Below are 21388 nucleotides of genomic sequence, written 5' to 3'. Positions count from 1 at the left end.
AGCCCACTTGAAACCCAAACAGCTTCGTTCAAACCCAGCATTCCCAGTGAAACCTTGCCATGCCCCAACAAGACACAGTTTGTACAAGCAGGAACACATGCATCAAAGCTTGCTGTGGTGCTGCTGATCCAATTAAACCTATGATGAAGCAAAAGGAGGAAGACATTTCAAGCAATTGCAACCAGAAAGATCAGACTCACAGTGCTGATCACTTTACAAAGATGTCACAGCCTGAAAAGATGGAAATTCATCCAAAAAGGGAGATCTCGGCGCCTGGCTTCATGGTGTGTATGAAGTTAACAATGGATGGTTTGTTTCCTGTCTTCCAGGGAGTTTGAAACCATCAAGGAGAGGAACAAGCATAGGAGAAGACATCACCCACGCAAGGATGCCCAGCCTCTCCCCAAGAAGAAAAGGCCAAATTAGCCCTGCACTTGTCCAGGACTAGCAAGAGTTAGGCCTCAAGAGGATTAGAAAGAAATAAGATAGCTTTTTAAGATTTTAGGATTCTTTATTCGTCCATTAAATTTACGTGGTAGGAATTTCTCAATTAATTAGTTCAGATACATTAATAATATAAAAGATGTATTAGTACTATTAGATGATAAGTTGTGTTAAATTACTAGTAGATTAATAGTATGTTATTTATCATTACATGTAAGAGGTTACGTGTTCACTATGCTCCATCCTTTCTCATTTTGTCTTTGTTGAGACATGATCTGTCTTTATCATTAAACCAAAGTTTGTTCCATTTTGCCTTTTTGTCTGTATGAAATCCCTGAGGCAGTGTTCGTTACATTTCCTTGGTGTTGGAAACACGACATTTGCCCTGAGAGGGCAATGGGGGCACAGGAGCCCCCCCCAGGCCCAGCCCCTGGCTCAGCTGGCAGCACTTCCAGAGGCATGTCCCCATTACTGCCAATGAAATCATGGTGGAGCTTCCTCCTTTGATTCCTGAACATCTCAGCTGGGAGTGGCTGGGGAGGCTTTGCTGAATTCAATGCATTGGATCTAAAGGAGTGCTCTTGTCTCACTGTACTTGCTGGGATAAAAGTAGTGGGTTGAGGCCTTTTTGTTGCCCAGCAACATAACTTTGTTTCGTTTTGGGGGACAGATGGACTTGAGCACCTTGGAGGACTTTTCTAACCTCTCTGATTCTAGAAAAGAAACATCCACATGCACCACAAAGACACCAGGAGTTCAGATTCAGTTTCTATTTAAAGGACCAGGTGCTGAGCCTCCAGTAATGTCCTCAGCTAAAGCAGAGCGGCTGTGAACCTGATCCTCTCACTTCTCACAGCTTTGGTATTTGCGCCAAAGAAGAATCCAAGTCACTCTTTTACCGAGCCCAGCAAATGGCTCTGCCTAGCAAGGCTTTGGCAGCAGGGGCTGTGGAGGATGGCAGGGGGCGAGGCAGGGGGGAATGGCCAGGCTGCTTCTGGGAAGCGACCAAAGCTTGCCCTTGCCTGCTGGAGCCAGTGCAGGTGGGATCTGGAGCCTACAAAGTATCTGCCTTGCAGTGGGCCTTGTTCCAGGTGTTTTCCCAGCTGGTGGCTGGCGTAGGTGTAACATGCAGGCTGGGAAGGAAGCAAGATTTGCTTTTGCTTAAACCTTAGGCAGGGAAGCAGTACAAGTGGCTGGGTTTTGCCATATCTGGCACCTAAGTAGTCAAACAAAGCTGAAGGTCATTAGTGTGGAAAAGAAATTCTCTTGGTGTTCCTTCCTTAGAGGAATGCCAGAGTAGTAGAGATGAGCATTCTCCCTTCTTCAAGGGAGCTGGAAGAGAGACCTAGAAATTCTGCATGACCTGTTGACTACAGCAATGCTGGTGCACTGCCCCAGTGTGTGTGTCCGCATCAGCTGCCCTGAGAAACATCCCGTTTCTCCAAGTTTCAGGGATGGAGTGTTGAGGTGAGAGACCAGCTCAGCAGGCCAAAGGAGGGAAAACATCAAGTGACATTATTGGGCACCAGACAATTGAGAAAGGGGGCAGGATGAATGCCGCCACTTGGAGAGAAAGCTCTGCACTTGGTTCTGCATGGAACGATTTGCAAGCTCCAGCTCCTCTCAGAGCCAGAGGAGAGGCAGCGGCAGGAGTCCTTGTGGTTCTGCAGTGCAGGAAATGTGGAATGGGCCCTTGGACAGTGCCAGCCTCCTCTGCCTGTTCAGCTGCAGGCACCTTACAGAGAAGCACAGAGGAGAGCCAGAGCTGTCCCTGCTCTGCTTTTCCCCGTCCAGAGGACTGAGGAGAAAAGCCTCAATGGGAGCTCCTCAGAGCAAACTCTCAGCAGAAGAAGTAGAAGGGGCAAAGGTGGCCTATCCCTGTTTCTGTCCCATGGCTCCCCTGGGGTTCTGCATGGAATGTTGGGCTGTGTCCGTAGCAACTGCCCTTGTCTGCTGCTCCTGCGGCCGTTGGTGGAACACTGGTGGAGCAGCTGGAGCAGCAGCTGCAGCATCTGCTCCTGGCTGTCCCTCAGTAGCCACCTTCTGCACTCAGCGCCACAGCTGGCCTCTGCAGCGACATCCTCATCTCCTCGTCTGCCGCCAGGCATCCCCACAGCACTTTGGCACTGTGCGAGGTAAGAAAATACCCGTGGGCCCCAAAGCACTCACAGAACAGCAGGAGGCTCAAGCTGGCTCTGCCACCAACCACCAGAGATATGGTGTGTGGTCACTTTCCCCAGACGAGGTTGCACATGAAAGCAGGGTGCAACTTCTCCAGGAATAATGCTGCCTCCAGGGGAAATACAGACCTTTCCATAGAGGATGTAGGGAGCTGTCACGGTGCACTTGTAGATTCTCGTCCACTGATCACCTGATTAGAAGTTCTTAGCACCCATTTACGTTGTGGTAACCCCAAAACCACTTGGTCATTCCGGGGGAGGTCAGGGGTTCAGTGTCCACTAATCCTGTTACACCCTCACTCTGGTCACACCTCCTGCAAAGCTTCAAAAACCAGAAGGATGGGACTTCTCCTCTGGGATGCCTGCCCATCAGAGCATGGAAGCAGTTTGCTGGGCTTGTCCTGCAGTACTGGCTTTCATCCTCCAAAATGATCTGGTTGCAGCAATTCTTATGTACTCACATACTTACATCACTTACAGACACTGGAACAATATTCTATTTTCATAGCTTTTTTGATTTTTTTCCACCTGCCTTGCATCTCTTTTCCAGAGAGATATTGCTATAGATTTGTCTGTGTTGTTCAATGTGTGTAGGGCTGGCTCTGCCTCACGGTCAGAGGCAGCTGTGAAATGTCCTCTTGAGTGGTGCTTCTCAGGAACACAATCACAGTATCACAGCATTTTCTGGGCTGGAAGGGACTCCCAAAGATCATGGAGCCCAGCACCTGGGTCTGCTCAGGACAGCCTTAAGAATCCCAGCCTGTGCCCAAGAGCAGTGTCCAAAGACTTTTGGAGCTCTCTCAGCCTTGGTGCTGGGAGCCCTTCCCTGGGGAGGCAGTTCCAGTGCCCAAGCCCCCTCTGGCTGAAGAACCTTTTCCTTCCATCCAACCCAAGCCTGCAGTAGTGCATCTTCCATGCATCCTCTTGGCTCTTCTCACTGGCCCCAAGACTCACGGCACTCTAGTGCCTGCCCTTCAGCTTTCCTTCTTCAGGAAGCTGCAGAATGCTAGAGGGACCTGCCTCAGAAATTCCAAGTGAAAAACACAGCAATGACACCTAATAGAGGGGAGCTGGGACAGAGGAGCTTGGGGTTTTCAGTGATGATGAGGATGAAAAGCAGGCTACCGACACATCTTGGCAGAATGAGTTTTATCTGGAGCGTTGTTTTGATCTCTTTCAGGTGGAAAGGAGAGGCACAATGAAAAGGAAAGCAAGAGCCCACACTGAGCCGTGAGTTTTGGCCTAGGGTTAAAGGACAGCAAACTTGAGGAATGGCGAGCAGGACAACTGCTCTTTCAGAGTCAGGGTGGGATTGGTCCAAGGCCGTGGCTGCACACCAGGTGTCTCTTGACCACTTGCCTTTCTTACGTCCTACTCCTTCTTCCTCTAGACACATCAATGTTGGCAGTGACTTTCAGGCCGAGCTCCCCGAGCTGCAGACCGGGCCGCCAAGTGAGGCTGAAGAGCCTGCAACCCTGGTCTGGAAGCCCTTGGAGGAAGACGACCCTGACCTGGATAAACCGGACAGTGGTAGCTGTCTAGCTTTCCTTCCACTCCTGAGATAGTCGGGCATGTAAAATGCTGGTTTTTGGGTAAAATGGCAGCTTTTGGCAGGCTCTGCTTCTCTCCTTGTCATGCCCATCTTCCCTTGTGGAAGTGGTAGGGGCAAGGAGAATGCTCTGCTTTTGCAGCAGAGCAGGAAAAAGAGCAACTGTGCTGCTCTCCAAATGGGTCAGGGGCATCTGCCACTGGAAGAGGGGAGATTGGCCCCCACTCCTTATGCCAAAAGCTGCTTGGAAGGGAGAGGCAGCACTAGGTGGGCCCTTGCTTCAGCTTCCCCTTGCTTTGCTCTCCTTTTCGTGCTCTCCAAGCTGCAGGCTTTAGCTCTTGTGCTTTCCTCCTGCCTTGTATGGCAAGCATTCCCCTTTGTTGGCTCAAGGCTGACTTTGGGTGGGTTTTTGTTGTGCTTGCAGTCAGAGAACTGTTGGACATGGCCAGCTCCCGTGGCCTCCCCGGGGCAGCAGCTCAGCTGGAGCTCGCCCTGCACTGCCTGCACCAGGCTCGCGGCAGCGTTCCGGTAGGAAGCGGCTGTTTGGGCGCGGGCAAGAGTGGGCAGGGAATTGATAAGGTCCGGGCAGCGGGACAGCCTTTCCTGGCTGCTCCTTGAAGAAGGGAGTTCACAAGCAGCAGAGCACTCGCTGCCTGCTGTGTCTCGTCCAGCTGCGGCAGGGCTGAGCCCAAATGGCTCCAGCAGGGACAAGATCTCTCCTGGAGGCAGCGCCGCAGGGTCCTGCAGCCTGCTGCCTTGAAAACCTCCTGGAGATCTGTGTTCTTTAAGACATTTTGAGGGGCAATTCCCAGAAGCCGCAGTCAGCTGAGGCAATTCAGGGTGCAGGAGGAGCAAAATCATGGAGTTGGAGAGGAAAATGCTACCCTTGGGAGCAGGAGCCAAGGGCTGGGCAGCAAAAATGAGGGACTGGGAGCAAAGCACAATCTTTGACCCATATGAGATCCAGTGGCCTGAATCCTCAGCTGAAGACGCAAAGCGGCTGCAGGGCAGCATGGGTGGGGTTTGGCTCCTTTTTTGTGTTGTGGGGCAGCTCAAGCCTTTTTCCTTTGCATCTTGCAGGAGGCTCTGGAGATGTTGCTCTCAGGGGGTCCTCCAACAGCTCAAGGCCATCCCTTGGCTGATTATCATTACGCAGGTAACCTAAGCCCAGCTTCTTCCTTCACTGACACATGCTGCCGTGCCCTTAATGGCTGTGTCAAGCATTTCTGCTTCAATTAGTTGTGCTTAAAACCAGCACACAATCTCGCCTTCTCTGGGGGCAGGGAAAGCACCAGCATCTACTCCTTCAGCTTGACTCGTTTTCCATGCTTTTTTCCCTGGGGAATGCCTGCTCTCGTCTTCATCACCTTCTGAGGGAGCAGACATGCACACACGTGAATGACGGCTGGCACCAGCTTGCTTTCAGCAGCCAGTGGGATCTGCTTCAAGTGGCTAGAGGGATCAATTCAGCTGCTGCTTTTTCTTGCCAGGCTCTGATAGATGGACACCTGAGGAGAAGGAGGCCTTCCAAAAGGCTTTCCACACCTACGGCAAGGATTTCCATCTCATCCAGAAGCAGGTAAAGCCACAGGACATTCCACACCTTGGCAGATCATCAGAAGGACAAGTTGACTATTGTGGTACCAAATACTGCACCTATGTCCCTCTTTTCTCAAGTACCAGAACTGTTAAAGTAGTCACAGAACAGGACATGGAAGCCCTGTGTGAAAATGGTGATCCTTCCTCTGCAGCCCTTCTCTCCAGGCTGTTTTGGAAGACAAAGCTCTGTTCTGTTAAACCTGTCTCCCAGGTGTGCTGCTGCTTCCACAACACCTTGTGCTGGGATAACTGCAGTGAACGGGGCAAAGAAGAACTCTGCTAGAGGGACTTGGTGTTGATCTGTGCATTACATGCGTTACCACGTAGCACAATACTCGGTTTATTACATTGCATAATGCCTCTCTGACTCCTGCATATTGATTTCATTTTACACCCTCCTCAATTTTCTCCGTGACTTTAATTCCTACTTTACTCTGTAATCTCATTGTTCTCCAATGCACCCTACAGGATGGCCATTTCAGATTCCTTCTTTTGCTTTTCACAACAGATCCCAAGTAAGACCGTGGCACAGTGTGTGGAGTATTACTACTGCTGGAAAAAAGAGCAGAAACTTGCCAGCAGCACTCTTGCTCAGGTGAGTGGGAAGAAAATCCAGACATGCCAGCAGGGTCAAGAAACGGGCAGAAGGGCACAAGCCCTGCTGGCAAGCCACGCCAGACGCCGCTTTGCCAAGCTCCCTTGGTCCCACGCACTGGGAGAGGCGCAGCAGGTGCTGCCCGGGGCTTTCTTGTGCTGCTACCCTAAAATACGGAATTCTGGAGCACAACTTTGACCCAACAAAGCAGCACCACCACCAAAATGGGCTTTGACTCTTTACAAATCAGTTTCTCAAGGGCTGGCACCCTCAGATTCCAATCAGACCTTTCATTCCCCACTGCTTGCTAACATCAGCCATCTGGGCTGCCTTCATGGAGATGCTGCCAAATTTTAGAGATCTTTTGTAGCACCCCAGCGTATCCCCAAGAAGGAGCTGCCGGTGCCATGGCACCTTTAATACTTTCCTTACCAGCAAAGAACAGTTTTCTTCACAGAGAGAGACAGAGAGAGGGAGAGAGAGAGATCATTTTGGGTAGCTGAATATAGGTAATCATGTGTCTTCACTAGTGTGATTGAATGTAAAAGCCATGCCCTAGACATGTGGGGAGGAAAACCAGAGATAAATAGATGTTAGGCAGAGAGGTAGAAATAAGACATGTAGAACTAGAGATAGCCACGTGTTTATCCCACCCCCTTAGAGCTGTAGTGAAGGGGAGTATTTTCCTCCAACCTCCATGGCTGGCAGCCTGCTGCAGCCCACTGCCATATCCAGCCCTTTTCTCAGCTCTTCGGGGTTTGGAAGAATTTGCTTAGGCTGATAGATTTTTGGGGTGGATGCTGTGAATTCCAGCTTTCTGAGAGGAAGGAAGCACTGATAAGGATTCTTTGATTCCCAGACTGCGGGCAAACGAAAGAGGAGGAAAAGCCCTCCCAGGAAGGAGACTGGGGAGACAGGGAAAAGAAGCTGCAAGCGGGCTGGCAGCGCGGAGTGTCCCTGCTGCCAACCGCGCCAGCCGCCCCAGCCGGCGGGAGGCCCCTTTCCGTGCGGGCAGTGCCAACGGTGCGCAAGCTCCTCCTCCTTCTGCTCCCACCTGCCCCTTTGGCCTAAAGCACGCTGACCCTTTCCAAAGGCACCACAGGGCAAGCTGAGGCCACTTGCAGGATCGCCCCTGGCAGCCCTGCTCAAGCTTACAGCCCACTTGAAACCCAAACAGCTTCGTTCAAACCCAGCATTCCCAGTGAAACCTTGCCATGCCCCAACAAGACACAGTTCATAGAAGCAGGAACACATGCATCAAAGCTTGCTTTGATGCTGCTGATCCAATTAAACCTATGATGAAGCAAAAGGAGGAAGACATTTCAAAGAATTGAAACCAGAAAGATGAGACTCATGGTGCTGATCACTTTACAAAGGTGTCACAGCCTGAAAAGATGGAAATTCATCCAAAAAGGGAGATCTCGGCGCTTGGCTTAATGGTGTGTATGAAGTTAACAATGGATGGTTTGTTTCCTGTCTTCCAGGGAGTTTGAAACAATCAAGGAGAGGAACAAGCACAGAAGAAGACATTGCCCACACAAGGATGCACAGCCTCTCCCCAAGAAGAAAAGGCCAAATTAGCCCTGCATTTGCCCCAGGCTAGCAAGAGTTAGGCGTCAAGAGGATAGATAGAAATAAGATTGTTTTTCAAGTTTTTAGGATTGTTTATTCTTCTATTAGTTTACATGATAGTAATCTCTCTGTTTATTAGCTAAGATATATAAGTATTATTCAAGATGTATCAGTAGTGTTAGATTTAGCAATAAATGTAACAGGTTTGGTGTTTCTATGCTTCAACTTTTCACATTTTGTCTTTGTTGAGACACAATCTGTTTTTATCATTAAACCAAAGTTTGCTCCATTTTGCCTTTCTGTCTCTATGAAATCCCCAAGGCAGTGTTCATTACATTTCCTTGGTGTTGCAGGCACGGCATTTGCCCTGAGAGGGCAATGGGGGCACAGGAGTCCCCCCCAGGCCCAGCCCCTGGCTCAGCTGGCAGCACTTTCAGAGGCGTGTCCCCATTACTGCCAATGAAATCATGGTGGAGCTTCCTCCTTTGATTCCTGAACATCTCAGCTGGGAGTGGCTGGGGAGGTTTTGCTGAATTCAATGCATTGGATCTAAAGGAGTGCTCTTGTCTCACTGTACTTGCTGGGATAAAAGTAGTGGGTTGAGGCCTGTGGTAATCGGTGGAAGAAATGCGGCACTCAGTATGAGTGATCAGCAAATCTCAAAACTTTATTGATAGGCACATACATTTATATTGGTGCTAATGAGGCCAATACATATTGCAAAAGGCGAGCTCATTATTGGTTAGTTACTTATCAGCTAACTACGCCTACCTTAGCATTCTTGTGGCTACTATGTTGCAGCTGTCCACATATTTTCTTCATATTTCTAACTAACCATCCTCTCCCCCATCCTGATGTTGCACCAAGGGCACAGTGCCCTTGCCAGGTTTGGACACTGACTGCTGACTCCTATCCTCATCGCCTTCTTGCTTAACTAACGGTATTAGATCAGTGTGACCTTTGTCAACTGGCTAGCTGTTCACAAAATCTTCCACACTTCCCCTGTTTTTCTGTTGCACAAGCATAGTCTGATTAGATGCAGCAAGTATCATTCTTTGAACCATGTTGTGTAAGCACATGCAAAAAACAAGGCAAAACTAACACTACTAACAAAGCTATAATGCCTACTATAATGATGACTCTAAGAATAGAGTGCAACCATGATCCCAAGCCTAAAGATTTGAGCCATTCATCAATACCGGAGCCCGATTCTACCTATAAGTTACCAGTTAACCTTCGCAACTCAGAGAGCTGGGAGTGGATGGACTGGGAATGATCAGAGAGGTTCATGCAATGCATGCCCTCAAATTCTTCACAACCATGGCCTTGTGCCAGTAAAAGGAAGTCAATTGCAGCTCTATTCTGAAGCGTTGCATGGAGAATAGAATCAACATCAAGCAAAAAGCTAGAAAGTGCCAAAGAAGTGGCATTAGTTTGTTTAGCAAGCCAGCACCCTAGCTTGTTTAAAATGGCATGGGCACCTGCTGCTGATACCCCTGGAGCCAAAAAGGATGCTGCCACTATGGCCCCTGGGGACCAAAATTTTACATCATCTTTGCAGTCAGCAGTAAACGCATGGGCCATTCTTTTAATTCTATGATAGCGGTGGCTCATATTTAAGATCATGGATGTATTGGGTGTGAGTAGAGACAACCGTCCAATTGTACATGGCCTCCCTCTCAGCATCGATGGGACACCAAGCCAAGCACGGTCCCCACATATTAAAAAGTAACCTGCTGGTAATTGAATAGGGTCATTTGATGAGATTGACACCCTCTTTGTGGTATAATTGCACCAGGTTGTTGCATTACGGTAAATGGCCATGCTAGAAGTTACAATAGTAGAATAGTTCTTGGCTGGCAGCTGACTTTTATGCTTAAACCTAAGGCATGCATCCGCCATCACTGAGCCTAATAGTTCCAATTCTTGGGGTTCCTGCAGTGCTATAGGAAAATGAGAAATCCATTGGTCCCAGTTATCTACACTGACCCTGGCGTCATTGGTTTTGCAGGTGGGTATTTTTGATGGGCATGGCCAGGGATCTGCCGGTAGTCCAACCAAACAGGTGGTAAATGGATTGCTGGGAGAAGATAATGACAAGCAAATAGCCTCCTGGTTAGTTAAATTTGCCATGGTGATCCAAATATTAGTCTTGGGCTGAGGTGGAGCCCATGCTTGATGGGTTCCCACTCCTTTGGCAATGTCTGGGCTGTCTATTAAGAGGGTAAAAATGAGTAAAACAGCAGTATAAGTCTGCCACATCACCCTGATTTTCCCGGGCGCTGTTTTGAACCATCCAGACATTTGGGAAATTAACAGGTTGCTCACAAACTGTTAAGAAAGTCTCTTCTCTCCTTTCCCCTTTTTCTTTCTCGAGCTGCCCAGACTTAATCTTTTTAGAGCCCTTAAACAATCATCCTACGCTTGGTTGGGATCTTGATCCCCCAGAATCGGACCTACTATATCTAACTGGGAGAGGAGAATACCCCGACCACACTTACACAGTAAGATACACATTTGAGATTGCTGTAAACGTGTTTGGCAAAGTGCTGTGTTTCCCACCTAAACCATGCGAGAATTTTCTGTTCTGGGGACTCATACAACTGTAACCCTTGGCAGCCAGGTAACCCTGTAAAGGCCTGGAGTTCTACTTGCCAGGAATCCCACTGCCAATAAAATGCACAGCTTCTGCACCACAGCTCAGGTAACTGGGACTGAAGCACCCACTTAGTTTGCTGACAAGCCCCGCAAAAAGGCAATATCCATGCAGCACACTGAGTATTTTGACACTTAATACAAGCTAATCTCTTATGCCTTCTATGATAAAATGTATGAAGTGTCGGAATCAGGCTTAGTATACTGTCCAGAGATTGACACCGATCAATTGCTCGGTCAATGGCAAAGCTACAGTGTCCTTTCAGCTTGAGAAGTATCAGTCGAATGGTGATCAGCAGCTTTGCCTCCACTCGCCGACCATCCTCTTCGCTCAGTTGTCTGGGGTCTGGTTCCATCTAACACGACTGCTGGGGTCCATTTAGCAGCTACCCACAAGGATCCTGTAGGGGTAGAAACACAAAGATACCCGCGGCCCCAGTATAATACCTTAGCAGGACCTTGCCATTGTCCTGTCTTGGGATCTCTGTATTTTACCCATACGTCCTGCCTCACACTATCTTTCTCTGTTACATAATGATGAATTACAGCAGGAACTTTGCTTTCCCCAAAAACACACAGGTGTTTTAAGACAAATAGACACTTTAGCAATCTTTCTTGCGGCTCTCTAATATCTTTGTATTTACCTAGATATCTTTTCATGGTACCATTAGCTCTTTCTACGATCACTTGTCCTGTCGGGGAATTAGGGATGCCTGTCACGTGTTCTATCCCCCACATTTGCACAAATTGCTTTATTCTTTTGCTGCAGTAGGCAGGCCCATTGTCTGTCTTAATACGCCGTGGCACTCCCATTACTGCAAAGCAGCTACTGAGATGCCTCTCTACATGCTCTGCTTTCTCACCAGTCTGTGCTGCGGCCCATATAAAATGACTATAGGTGTCTATAGTAACATGCACAAACTTTATCCTTCCAAATTCAGCAACATGTGTGACATCCATTTGCCAGGTCTCATTTGTATTCAGCCCTCTGGGGTTAACTCCTAGACCTAACCCGCAGCCTCCATTATGATGACTACATATGGGACAGGCTTTGACTATTGCCCGTGCCTCTTCCATAGATATCTGAAATTCTCTATGGAGGCCTTTTGCATTTTGGTGAAACATGGCGTGTGCCCCTCTGGCCATAGTCTGCCTGGGAATTGGAGTCACATGTGTGATTGAGACTAGCTTATCTGCTCGTGCATTACCCTCTCCCAGACCAATATCCCACTTATGACTTCTGATATGAATGACAGAGAAAGGATACTTCCTCAGCTTAATTGCCCTCTGTAACTGTATAAACAGCTCATGTAACCTCCTGTTTTGAACCTCTTTTATAGAGGCATCTTCTATTCGCTCGCATACTCCAGCAACGTACAAAGAATCTGTCACTATATTGAGGGGCCCAGAAAAATGCATCATGGCCCAAACAACAGCCAATAACTCCATGGTTTGTAAAGTATCCAATTCGGAGGCCTGGAGAATCTGATGGTGCCATTGTCCCTTTTCCTGCCAGGTCACTGCAGCAATTCTGGATTTTCTTCCTGCATCTGTGTAGGCTGTTATGGCATCCGCCAGGGGTTTCTGTGACCTTTTTGGGCATTGAGTCCAACCCCATTGCCCTACCCAATTCAACGGTATATTGGGGATATCATCAGTGGCAATCACACTTCCGGCTCCTAACAGTGCCTCTTGTAATTCCATACTGTTTATCAGGTACCAGGTCAATGTATCTTTCTTCATTGGTACCCGTGTCTGAGCAGGCTCCTTTCCCATGATCTGTGGTGTCCATTCACGACCCTTCTTGATGAAATCAGCCAAAATTTCAATTTTTTGAAGGAGGGTTTTATGCTGTTGAAGTGGAGGAGATATCCATTCCAAGGCCCACGCCTCCCCCGTTTTTCTGTTTTGCTGAGTAAATGCACCTAGTAAGTATTTAGTTCCACACCAAACTGTCAGCTGTATAGGGAGGTTAAGGTCTCGTCTCCGGACACTGCCCTGTGTCACACAGTCCAATATCTGTCTGTCTTCTTTGCTTGTTGAATGGTCAACGTTTCTCTTGCTCTTGATAGAGTTTCACATTCTTCATTGAAATCCATCTGGACTTTGCACCTGTTAAAACACAAACAAATCCCACGTCCCCGCAGGACTGAAGAATTTTCACAAAATCCTAGAGGTGAAGAATGGGTCCTGGTTTCATTTTGCAATGTTACATAGAGAAATGTTAAGATAAGAGTAATTAGGAATAAATTCAGATAATACACACCATCAACAACACATACAAGATCAGAAAATTACCAAACACTACAACACTGAACTCTTATCCCAGAGTCTGTGACAGCTGATAAACCTTAAAATGACAGAGAATTGGGGAAATCATGTCCGGATTCATGGTTCTCCAAATTACCTCTGAAAATGGCTCAGCCATCATAGATGGTCAAATCGCCAAGTCAAAAGGACTTGAATACTATTTGATGCAGAAAACATCTGGGTCGATTGTCAGTCACTCTATCCAAATAGATTCAGAGCTTGGCCAGAGCCCGAACTCTAATTGGTGAGTATCACTTAACACATTTTTTAAACAGGACTTTTAAAAACAGCTGTTATAAACAAGAAACCTTAGGGTTACAAACCAATCAAACCAGCAAATAATTGAATCCTTCTGAAGTTTCTGTCAAGACAGAGATTTTCTAAACACAGCACACTTCTTGAATTCTCTGCTGGAGTATTTCTGTAATAACAATAAAAGAACCACAAAACTGGCAATTTGGATAAAAACCCTCAGAAACATCTAAATAGTTAGGAAATAAAAAGACAGGATCTTGAAGAGACACGTGTCTTGCAGGTGATCACACAAAAAAAATAGAAAAACACATGAAAGCCGGCTGCAAACACCACAACAACACACCAACAACAACTCTCATCACAAAAATCTGAAAACTCCCTAACAAGAAGTGCTTGAAGGGGTTAAGACAACCTTCCCAAAGTATTCATCTAGTATTAACAACAATCGCTATCTATCAGCATTACTTACAAAAACCGAAAATAACAAAGGTTATAAACTTAATATAAATAATTCTTAAAACTTTGAATCATTGGGGAATCGACTGATGACCCCACAACAGGATCTGATTCACCTTTCCCAAATGCTTTGTCTTCCAAGACACCTTGAGTAATTAAATCTTTACTAATACTTTCATCTTTACACGACATTTTGTTTCCCAGGGAATAATTTTTTATAATAAAAGCAGTTCCCCTTTTTTTTTTTTAATTTTGTTTTGTTGTTTTTTTGTTGTTTTTTTTTTGTTTTTTGATGAATCCAGGTGGCATTTTGTTACACTGAGATTTCTTACTGATGGACAACAATCATTAACTGAAGGATAACAGGCTGGTAAAGCTGGACAGTTTGCATAGATATTTTAAAACAAAACTGAGAAAGATGACAGATAATTTCAAACACAAATAATTTCACTTAAAATAAGGACAGTACAAAAACAATTCGCACATTTACATCCATTTATCTAATGCCATCTCTTAATGAATAGAAGAGAGCAAAGACCATAAAGACCATAGTATACAGAAATATTACAGTTTAAATCTTCTCACATGTAGTCCAAACAGAAACTAGGAAGTTTATTTAGATTCTGTTCCCTTAAAAGGTTGTTCCTGCCTCAGGTAAGGGAAAGGCAATGAAGTCATCAAACTTTAAGCCATCAAACCCAAATACTCTACCACTTTTAAAAAAGCAAACACATTTACAAAAAAAAACCAAAACGGTAAACTAACTGTAAAGCCTGTGGAACAGTTGGGTGAAGTGCCCCGTACAACATCTGCTGCATTTTCTGTGGAGTTGCCCTTTTTCTTTTTTTTTTTATAAAAAGCTGGATAAAGCACTGTGTGAATTTTCGGAAGTTTTCCATCCCGATCTTGAAGAAAATTCCTGACCTGTTTTTTCTCAGACACTTGTTTGAATTGCTGCGATGGGCTGGCTGCTGTGGTTGCCAGGCAGCTGTGACAGGGCGGTGCCTTGAGGAATGTCTGCCCGTGCCCGTCTCCGCCTGCTTGGGCACAGCTTCAGCCTGGGCCACTTCGGGGGTGTGGAAAGGAACGCCCTCTCCCGGACCCGCGCAGCCCCGGTCTCCTTTGGGCTCTGCTCTGCCTGGATCTCCGCTCGGGCTGGTTCCCCCTGGCTCTGCGCCAACACCCACAGCCAGCGGGAGCATGTCCCACACCGCTGGTGCTTTTGTGCGCTTGCAAAAAGTGAAAAAGCCCTCCCAGCTCCAGCTTTCGGGTTTCGCGTTACTGGTGCGCGTCCGCCGCCGCTATCACTGGCACTGTGCTTGTCGCTGCCGTGTATTCGGCCCCCGCGTCTCGCCTTGTCTGGCCCGGCCCTGGCTGGCACTTCCCTCGCAATCTGTGCGCTTTCTCCACGGACAGCTGCCGTGCGAGTTTTTGTCACCGTGCGTGTCACTGGACCCGCGGTGCGCGTGCCCGCCGCCGGCACCGAGCATGCCACCACTGCCACACACGTTCTCGCTGCCGCGTCTGCCCCGGGCTCTCCCGCGGCCCCTGTCGCACTCCTGGTCCTGAACTTATGCCACTCTGTTAATTCATGTACGGTATAAGGATTTTGAGAAACTCCTTGTGCGTACCCGTAAGCTAACAACTGTGGGAGCTCTTTCTGCAAGTCTATGTCCTTAACCTGATGCTTTTTAAAAAGCAAGTAAATAAATCATATGCTGCTTGCATTTCCATTTCCATTTCCATTTCCATTTCCATTTCCATTTCCATTTCCATTTTTGAGAACGTTGACGTTTTTGCAACCCTTCAAGGTCTCGGCAGCACGTATTGGCCAGGCTCTTCTATAAGGTCACTCAGGGCGCGGCACCTTTCGCTTTTTCAGTGCTGTTTATTCCCTGTCCTTGCTGCTATAGGACCCGAACTCGTTCACTGATCCACCGTGGTTGCCGTTCCCGGTTTCACGTCTGGGGTCACCATTTCAGGTAATCGGCAGAAGAAATGCGGCACTCAATATGAGTGATCAGCAAATCTCAAAACTTTATTGATAGGCACATACATTTATATTGGTGCTAATGAGGCCAATACATATTGCAAAAGGCGAGCTCATTATTGGTTAGTTACTTATCAGCTAACTACGCCTACCTTAGCATTCTTGTGGCTACTATGTTGCAGCTGTCCACATATTTTCTTCATATTTCTAACTAACCATCCTCTCCCCCATCCTGATGTTGCACCAAGGGCACAATGCCCTTGCCAGGTTTGGACACTGACTGCTGACTCCTATCCTCATCTCCTTCTTGCTTAATTAAGGGTATTATATCAGTGTGACCTTTGTCAACTAGCTAGCTGTTCACAAAATCCTCCACAAAAGTTCTCTGTTCTATTCCAGCTCTGGGCTTTTTTCCCATACTGCGTGCGACAAGACTGTAATTTTTATTATAATTATAGTCGCTGTTATCCATCTAATTTTTAAGAAGGCTCCTGTGATTGATAGGACATTCCTTCCTCTCTCACACAGCCCGGCTCCAGCTTTCTGCTCCTTGATGCTCCTCTCTTGAAGCTCTTCGGGGAGGGACTGCCACGACCTAAGTCACCACCTCAGGTCTCCTTGATGTGCTGACTGCTGGACAGCCATCCCTTGCAGAACATCTTTCCCTCTCTGCCCAGACCTTCCTGATTCAGGGCAGCATCCCAAATGAGCTCCCAGAGAAGTTTCTGCATGTCACTGCTAGCCAGCGTGTCCCCGTGCTGGTGCAGGAAAGCTTTGTGAACGGCCACTGCTGGGAAAGCAGGCTGAGGTGGCACAAGCAGCTCCTGCACTGCAGTGCAAGTTTCTCAGAGCTCCTGTCACAGCCCCAGCCCTGCTCCCAGCTCTGTGCATTCTGCCCCAACAGAAACAGCCGCACCAGGCAAGAATTTACTGCTTTTGGAAAAATATTTATTTATCAAGATCAAGAAAACAATCATTGTCTGCTAATACCAAGTATCACTATCACTAAATGTACCACTATCACCAAAAAAAATCACCATCCTCCAATATTAACTATCACTATTGCTAATACAATCACTGAACTCTAATATCAAATAATGCTATCATTAAAACAATCACTATCCTCTAATATTAACTATCACTATCATTAAAACAACCACCACCCTCTAATATCAAGTATCCCTATCACTATCACTAAAAGAATCACTACCACTATCACTATTTATGACTATCACTATCACTAATACAATCACCCTCCTCTAATATCAAGTAACGCTATCATTGAAACAATCACTATCCCCTAATATTAACTAACGCTATCATTAAAACCATCACTATCCTCTAATATTAACTATCACTATCATTAAAACAACCACCACCCTCTAATATCAAGTGTCCCTATCACTATCACTAAAAGAATCACTACCACTATCACTATTTATGGCTATCACTATCACTAATCATCTATCACTATCACTAATCATCATCCTCTAAGAGATAGTAGTCCTGCTGGTATTGGTAGGAGGGGCAAGAGGATGCTGTGGGCTGAGGTGACTCCAGGGAAATCCAGTGGTCCTGTGAAGAGGCATTGTCAGCCAGAGCACAGAAGGAGCAGGTGGGCAGAGGTGACGGGTCTGCGCTCATGTTCTTGTACAACTGGGCGAGCTCTGCTGCAAAGAGCTCAGGAAACAGGCGGAGCTGTCCCTGAACCCGTTGCCTTGGACTCTCTCGCCGCTTCCCGCTCCTTCTCCTGACTCTGCTTCACCTCTAGGCTGACCACTGCTTTCCCAGGAAGAGTCACAGTCCTGTCCTGTTGCCTCTTTGTCCTCCTGGCTCCTCCTGTAGAAACAGATTTCCAAGAAGACTCCTCACAGATAGGAATTTGGAGCACAGTTTCCTCAGAGCCCTGCTAGGAGCAGCCTGGGCGCTCCTGCATGCTGCAAAGACTTCCTTGCCAATGGCAGCAATTAATAACTCACCTGTCTCTCCTCAGCAGCTGATGCATGACTAGATAGCCAGACACTGCCCCAAGCAGAAGCAAAGCTGAGGCTGCTACTGTCCCTACTAGGATGTAGTACTTGCTCGGGTCACAGTGTCCAGCAGTCTCAGCTTTTTGCCCACCGGATGACCCTGGCAGGAGAAGAGACAATGCAAGAGTCAGCGTTTGTGCTCTGCACTAGGCATAACCCCACAGTGTGCTTCAGATGCCCAAGGACTGGCACTGCTAGTGGATCAGAACTGACATCTGATGTCTTCAGAGATGGCTTCCTCTGGCTCTGGTGTCTTAGCATCAGGGACCAAGAGGGATCCCATCAAGCTCTCATGCACAAGAGCCCAGTGTGTGCCAGGGAGCAGCACTGCCCCATCTACTCCTCCGGGCTGCAGGCCCGGGCTGCGTGCTGGGCACCTGCAATTCACCCATGGAGAGCACTGCAGGGATACAGCAGAAATGCTGCTCTTTGCCCAAGACAGCATCTAGCAAGCACTCACCTGAATATTCCTCAGGCTCAGCAAGTGTCCTGGTGTCCTCTATTGGTTCTCTTTTTTCATGTGAGCCTGGCACAATGTCACTTTCTTCCACAGCTAAGGTCTCCGGTACAGTCTCAGAATCTGTCTCTTCAGAAAAAAAAACCATTGCACACATTAAGCAGAAGCCACTGCCCCTCAGCACAAGCACGGTACCATGGCCTGGGCATTCCGGCAGGCGGCGCTGACGAGGCCGCTGTCCCCCCCAAGACAGGAGGAATCGACAGCTGGATTTTCTGCAGTGCAACAAGAAGTGCAGACCCAAACCAGCCAAGACTTAATCAACCAAATGACCCACAGAAGGAGTACCTTCAGGTTCCCCCTCACCCTTGGACTCCAGCTTCAACCTGTCCCTGAGCCTGAGCTTTGCAAGGGGCAGCCAAGGCTTGCTCTGATGTCATTGCTGCCTCCATGCTGTGCTGAGCATGTGGCAAACCCAAATTCAGCACTGGCCTTTGCCCAACATCTGGATGCCAATGTCTGCACAGAGCAGCCCTGGCCAGGAATGCTACAACTGCAGCAGCAGCTGGAGAAGCCCCTGGCAGTCATCTGGAAGCACAGCTGCGAGCAGAGGCTGTGCTGGACCATCTCTAGGGCTCCCTGCAGGAGCTGTGAAATGGAGTGGGCCTGCAGCAAGACTCTGACTGAGTGCTTCTGCCTGTCCAGGATACAGCACATGCCTACAGGAACCAAAAGCTCAGCTTGCCGGCTGCCAGGGTTAACAGAGTGGGATATACTAACCAGATGGGGCTTCATGCAAGGCTGCCAGGAGCTCCTCTGGAACATCCGGCAATCCTTCAGGGAACTCTTCAGGAACCTTGTCATCGTTCATCCCTATTGTTAGATTTACAAAAGCACGTTAACCCATGACGGTATTTTTCTCGTGAATAAAACAGGGAAAAGGGGCGCTCCTTTTTGTGAAGGCAGGACAGACTGACTACTCACGCTTGAGGTACCAGCTCGGAGTCAGCACGGTATCTGCCCCTCGCTCAGGGGCTGAAAGAGCACTCTCTGTGTCCACAACTACAACCAAACACCCACAAGAAGTTACCATCACGTGCACTGCCCTCATGGGCACACCTCAAGGCCTGGATGTGGGAGGCACTGATAGGGCACGCTCAGGCAGGTCTGCATCCTCACAGCTGCAGGGGGGTCTGGCTGCCCTTGGGACACTGAGCTGGCAGCTCCCACATGAAGGGAAAAGCCGTGGCGTGCCCACACAATCTGTGTGCGGGTCAGCCCTGGAGCCGGGCCAGAAGGCTGGACAACCAGAGCGGAGGGACGGACAGCCACTGCTGAGTGATGGAGAACTGGTGCTGAGCTTCCGGGCCTGACCCGACCCTCCCCACATCCTTGCTCCTTAGGAAGCTCTCTCCATGCTGCACCCTAAAGCAGCTGCAGCCCCTCACACCTCCCCTGGAGCCTCTGCCCCTCTGCCTGCCCCGTGCTGCCTTCCTGGCTCAGCCATCCCTGCTCCCGGCCCCGCTGCTGCCAGCCAGGGCTGTGTGCTGGCCCCTGCCTGCCTACCTGCTCCCTGCCCAGCTGCTGGAGCACTCTGGGCATTCTGGGCTGGCAGGGCCACGAGAAAGAGCAGCAGGAGGTAGCGGCTCAGGACCATGATCCCCCCTGCTAGCAACACTCTGCTGCTGCTGCTGCTGCTGCTGCTGCTGCTGCTGCTGCTGCTGCTGCTGCTGCTGCTGCTGCAGTGTTGCCCAGAGCAAGCACTGAAGAGCACAGTGGGGCTCTGGAACGTGACATCAAACAGAGCTCTGTGACCTCATAACAAAGTGATGGCTGTGAAGGCCCCAATGTACGGCCACGTTGCCTGTGAATTCCTGCACCTCCCCTCTACTGAATTTCCTTATTCTGCACAGGAATGGAAGGAGCCAAATGGAGAAGGGCTGGAGTATTTTGGAGGCAGCATTGTGCATGGGAATGCAGAGGCACTCATGTCTTATTCCTCAGAAATTCCCTAGAAGAAGACCTGGATGAAGGCTGCTGTAAAAAGCCCAAATTCAAGAGTGTTTCTTTGGTAGTATTTTTGTCTGAAAGAATTGTGGCAAAAACCTGCTTTTCCCATGACTTCTGCTACAGTTTCATGACCTTTGATGGCAGCACTGCTTCCATCCTCCACTGTCACGCAAACATGGCTGTGCAGTGCTCACGCATCTTCCCCGTCAGCCTGGTTTACTCCCTTTTCCACTTCCAATGCTACTTAAAGCTCTCTCAAGGAGCCCTGCTAACTCTGGAGCCAAGAGCCTTTTTCCCTTTGAGGCAGATGTAGCCCATGTGCCACCATCAGGCCTGCTGTCCTGTAGAGTAACCCACGGTCAAACTCCCACACTGTTGCTGGGAACACCAGGCTGCCAGCTATTCACCTCTAGAGCCTTCCTGGGTCTGGCTCACTGCACGTGGCGGAAGAAAATACCACATGCGGCCCAGATCCCTCAAGCAGTCATCCAGAGCCCCTGAGCTCCCTCTGCCTTGTCCTCGGACACCATCAGGCACCGCCACGGGACACACACAAATGTCTTGGTTGCTGCAGATATCTGGTAACACTGCTGGCCTTTTAGCTGAGCAGCTCTTCTGGCAAATAAATATGCATGACTTATGTGTGCCAGGCAACCTACGCTCAGGAGCTCTTGGACAGCCTTCTAGAGCACCTTTGGTACAGTTGTCCCTGAAGCACCACTTAAGCCCCAGGTGTTTCCAGCTGCAAGCAAAGAGGCACTGACAGATTTCCACCCCTCGGGTCTCTCTCTAAGGCTCGTAAGAGTCCTATGCAGCTGACAAGCTGCAGAAACTCGGCCCATGGCATCCTCTGGAATCAAGCACACATCACTGCCCACTGTGAAGGCCGCAGCCCATAATGAGCAGAGGGCCAGAGCAGGCTGGAGGATGTCTTGGTGACATCTCCTTCCTACGTAGGACCCAGGCAGGCTGCCCAGCTGCCTCGGCCTTGGGTCTGAGCGCCATCTCGGGCCCTCCATTCCTGCCCGAGGGGAAGCACCAATGAACACGGCCCTCCTTTGTTCCTTAAGGGGCCACACGCCCAGGCTCTCCCTTACCGCGCTCCGCGCCATTGTGCTGCTCGGCGGCCCGTCACCAGCTGCGGCACCAGTGTCCCCAGAGCTCCTGTGCTGCTGCTGAAGCCGCCCGCGGCGTGTGGCCCGGCGGGGCGGCAGCGCTGCCCGCAGCCCGCGGCCTCCTTGTCCCCTGCTGCCGCCATTGCGCACGGGGCCCTGAGGGGCGGGCAC

At 48.9% G+C, this 21388-nt stretch overlaps 2 protein-coding genes across 2 annotated transcripts; one reads left to right on the top strand and one right to left on the bottom strand.

The window, feature by feature from the left end:
- Positions 1 to 4761: 4761 nt before the first annotated feature.
- LOC135292893 (zinc finger protein 541-like) lies at positions 4762 to 8228 on the top strand. The gene is made up of 4 exons (XM_064406957.1): positions 4762 to 5329; positions 5664 to 5752; positions 6281 to 6367; positions 7852 to 8228. Exons 1-4 carry the CDS (start codon positions 5266 to 5268, stop codon positions 7858 to 7860), a joined length of 249 nt encoding a protein of 82 aa, XP_064263027.1. The 5' UTR covers positions 4762 to 5265; the 3' UTR covers positions 7861 to 8228.
- A 9017-nt stretch (positions 8229 to 17245) lies between these two features.
- On the bottom strand, positions 17246 to 21105 carry LOC135292865 (uncharacterized). The gene is made up of 6 exons (XM_064406924.1): positions 19659 to 21105; positions 19077 to 19154; positions 18873 to 18965; positions 18096 to 18221; positions 17585 to 17735; positions 17246 to 17444 (listed from the first exon to the last, which is right to left on the bottom strand). Exons 1-6 carry the CDS (start codon positions 19747 to 19749, stop codon positions 17246 to 17248), a joined length of 738 nt encoding a protein of 245 aa, XP_064262994.1. The 5' UTR covers positions 19750 to 21105.
- Between the last annotated feature and the right edge of the window lie 283 nt (positions 21106 to 21388).

This window comes from Passer domesticus, unplaced genomic scaffold (genome assembly GCF_036417665.1).
Source record: "Passer domesticus isolate bPasDom1 unplaced genomic scaffold, bPasDom1.hap1 HAP1_SCAFFOLD_55, whole genome shotgun sequence".
In the NCBI taxonomy this organism is placed as follows: Eukaryota; Metazoa; Chordata; class Aves; order Passeriformes; family Passeridae; genus Passer; species Passer domesticus.
This window is presented reverse-complemented; position numbering and strand designations above follow the sequence as displayed.

What these genes read in the sequence shown, in the direction of transcription:
- LOC135292893 (XM_064406957.1), top strand. Translation starts at nt 5,266, where the DNA reads ATGTTGCTCTCAGGGGGTCCTCCAACAGCTCAAGGCCATCCCTTGGCT. An exon ending in GGCTGATTATCATTACGCAG is followed by an intron (nt 5,330 to 5,663) that starts GTAACCTAAGCC and finishes TTTTCTTGCCAG; the next exon opens with GCTCTGATAGATGGACACCT. An exon ending in TCCATCTCATCCAGAAGCAG is followed by an intron (nt 5,753 to 6,280) that starts GTAAAGCCACAG and finishes TTTTCACAACAG; the next exon opens with ATCCCAAGTAAGACCGTGGC.
- LOC135292865 (XM_064406924.1), bottom strand. Translation starts at nt 19,749, where the DNA reads ATGGTCCTGAGCCGCTACCTCCTGCTGCTCTTTCTCGTGGCCCTGCCA. An exon ending in AGCAGCTGGGCAGGGAGCAG is followed by an intron (nt 19,155 to 19,658) that starts GTAGGCAGGCAG and finishes GTTTGGTTGTAG; the next exon opens with TTGTGGACACAGAGAGTGCT. An exon ending in CTTGCATGAAGCCCCATCTG is followed by an intron (nt 18,222 to 18,872) that starts GTTAGTATATCC and finishes TTTTTTCTGAAG; the next exon opens with AGACAGATTCTGAGACTGTA.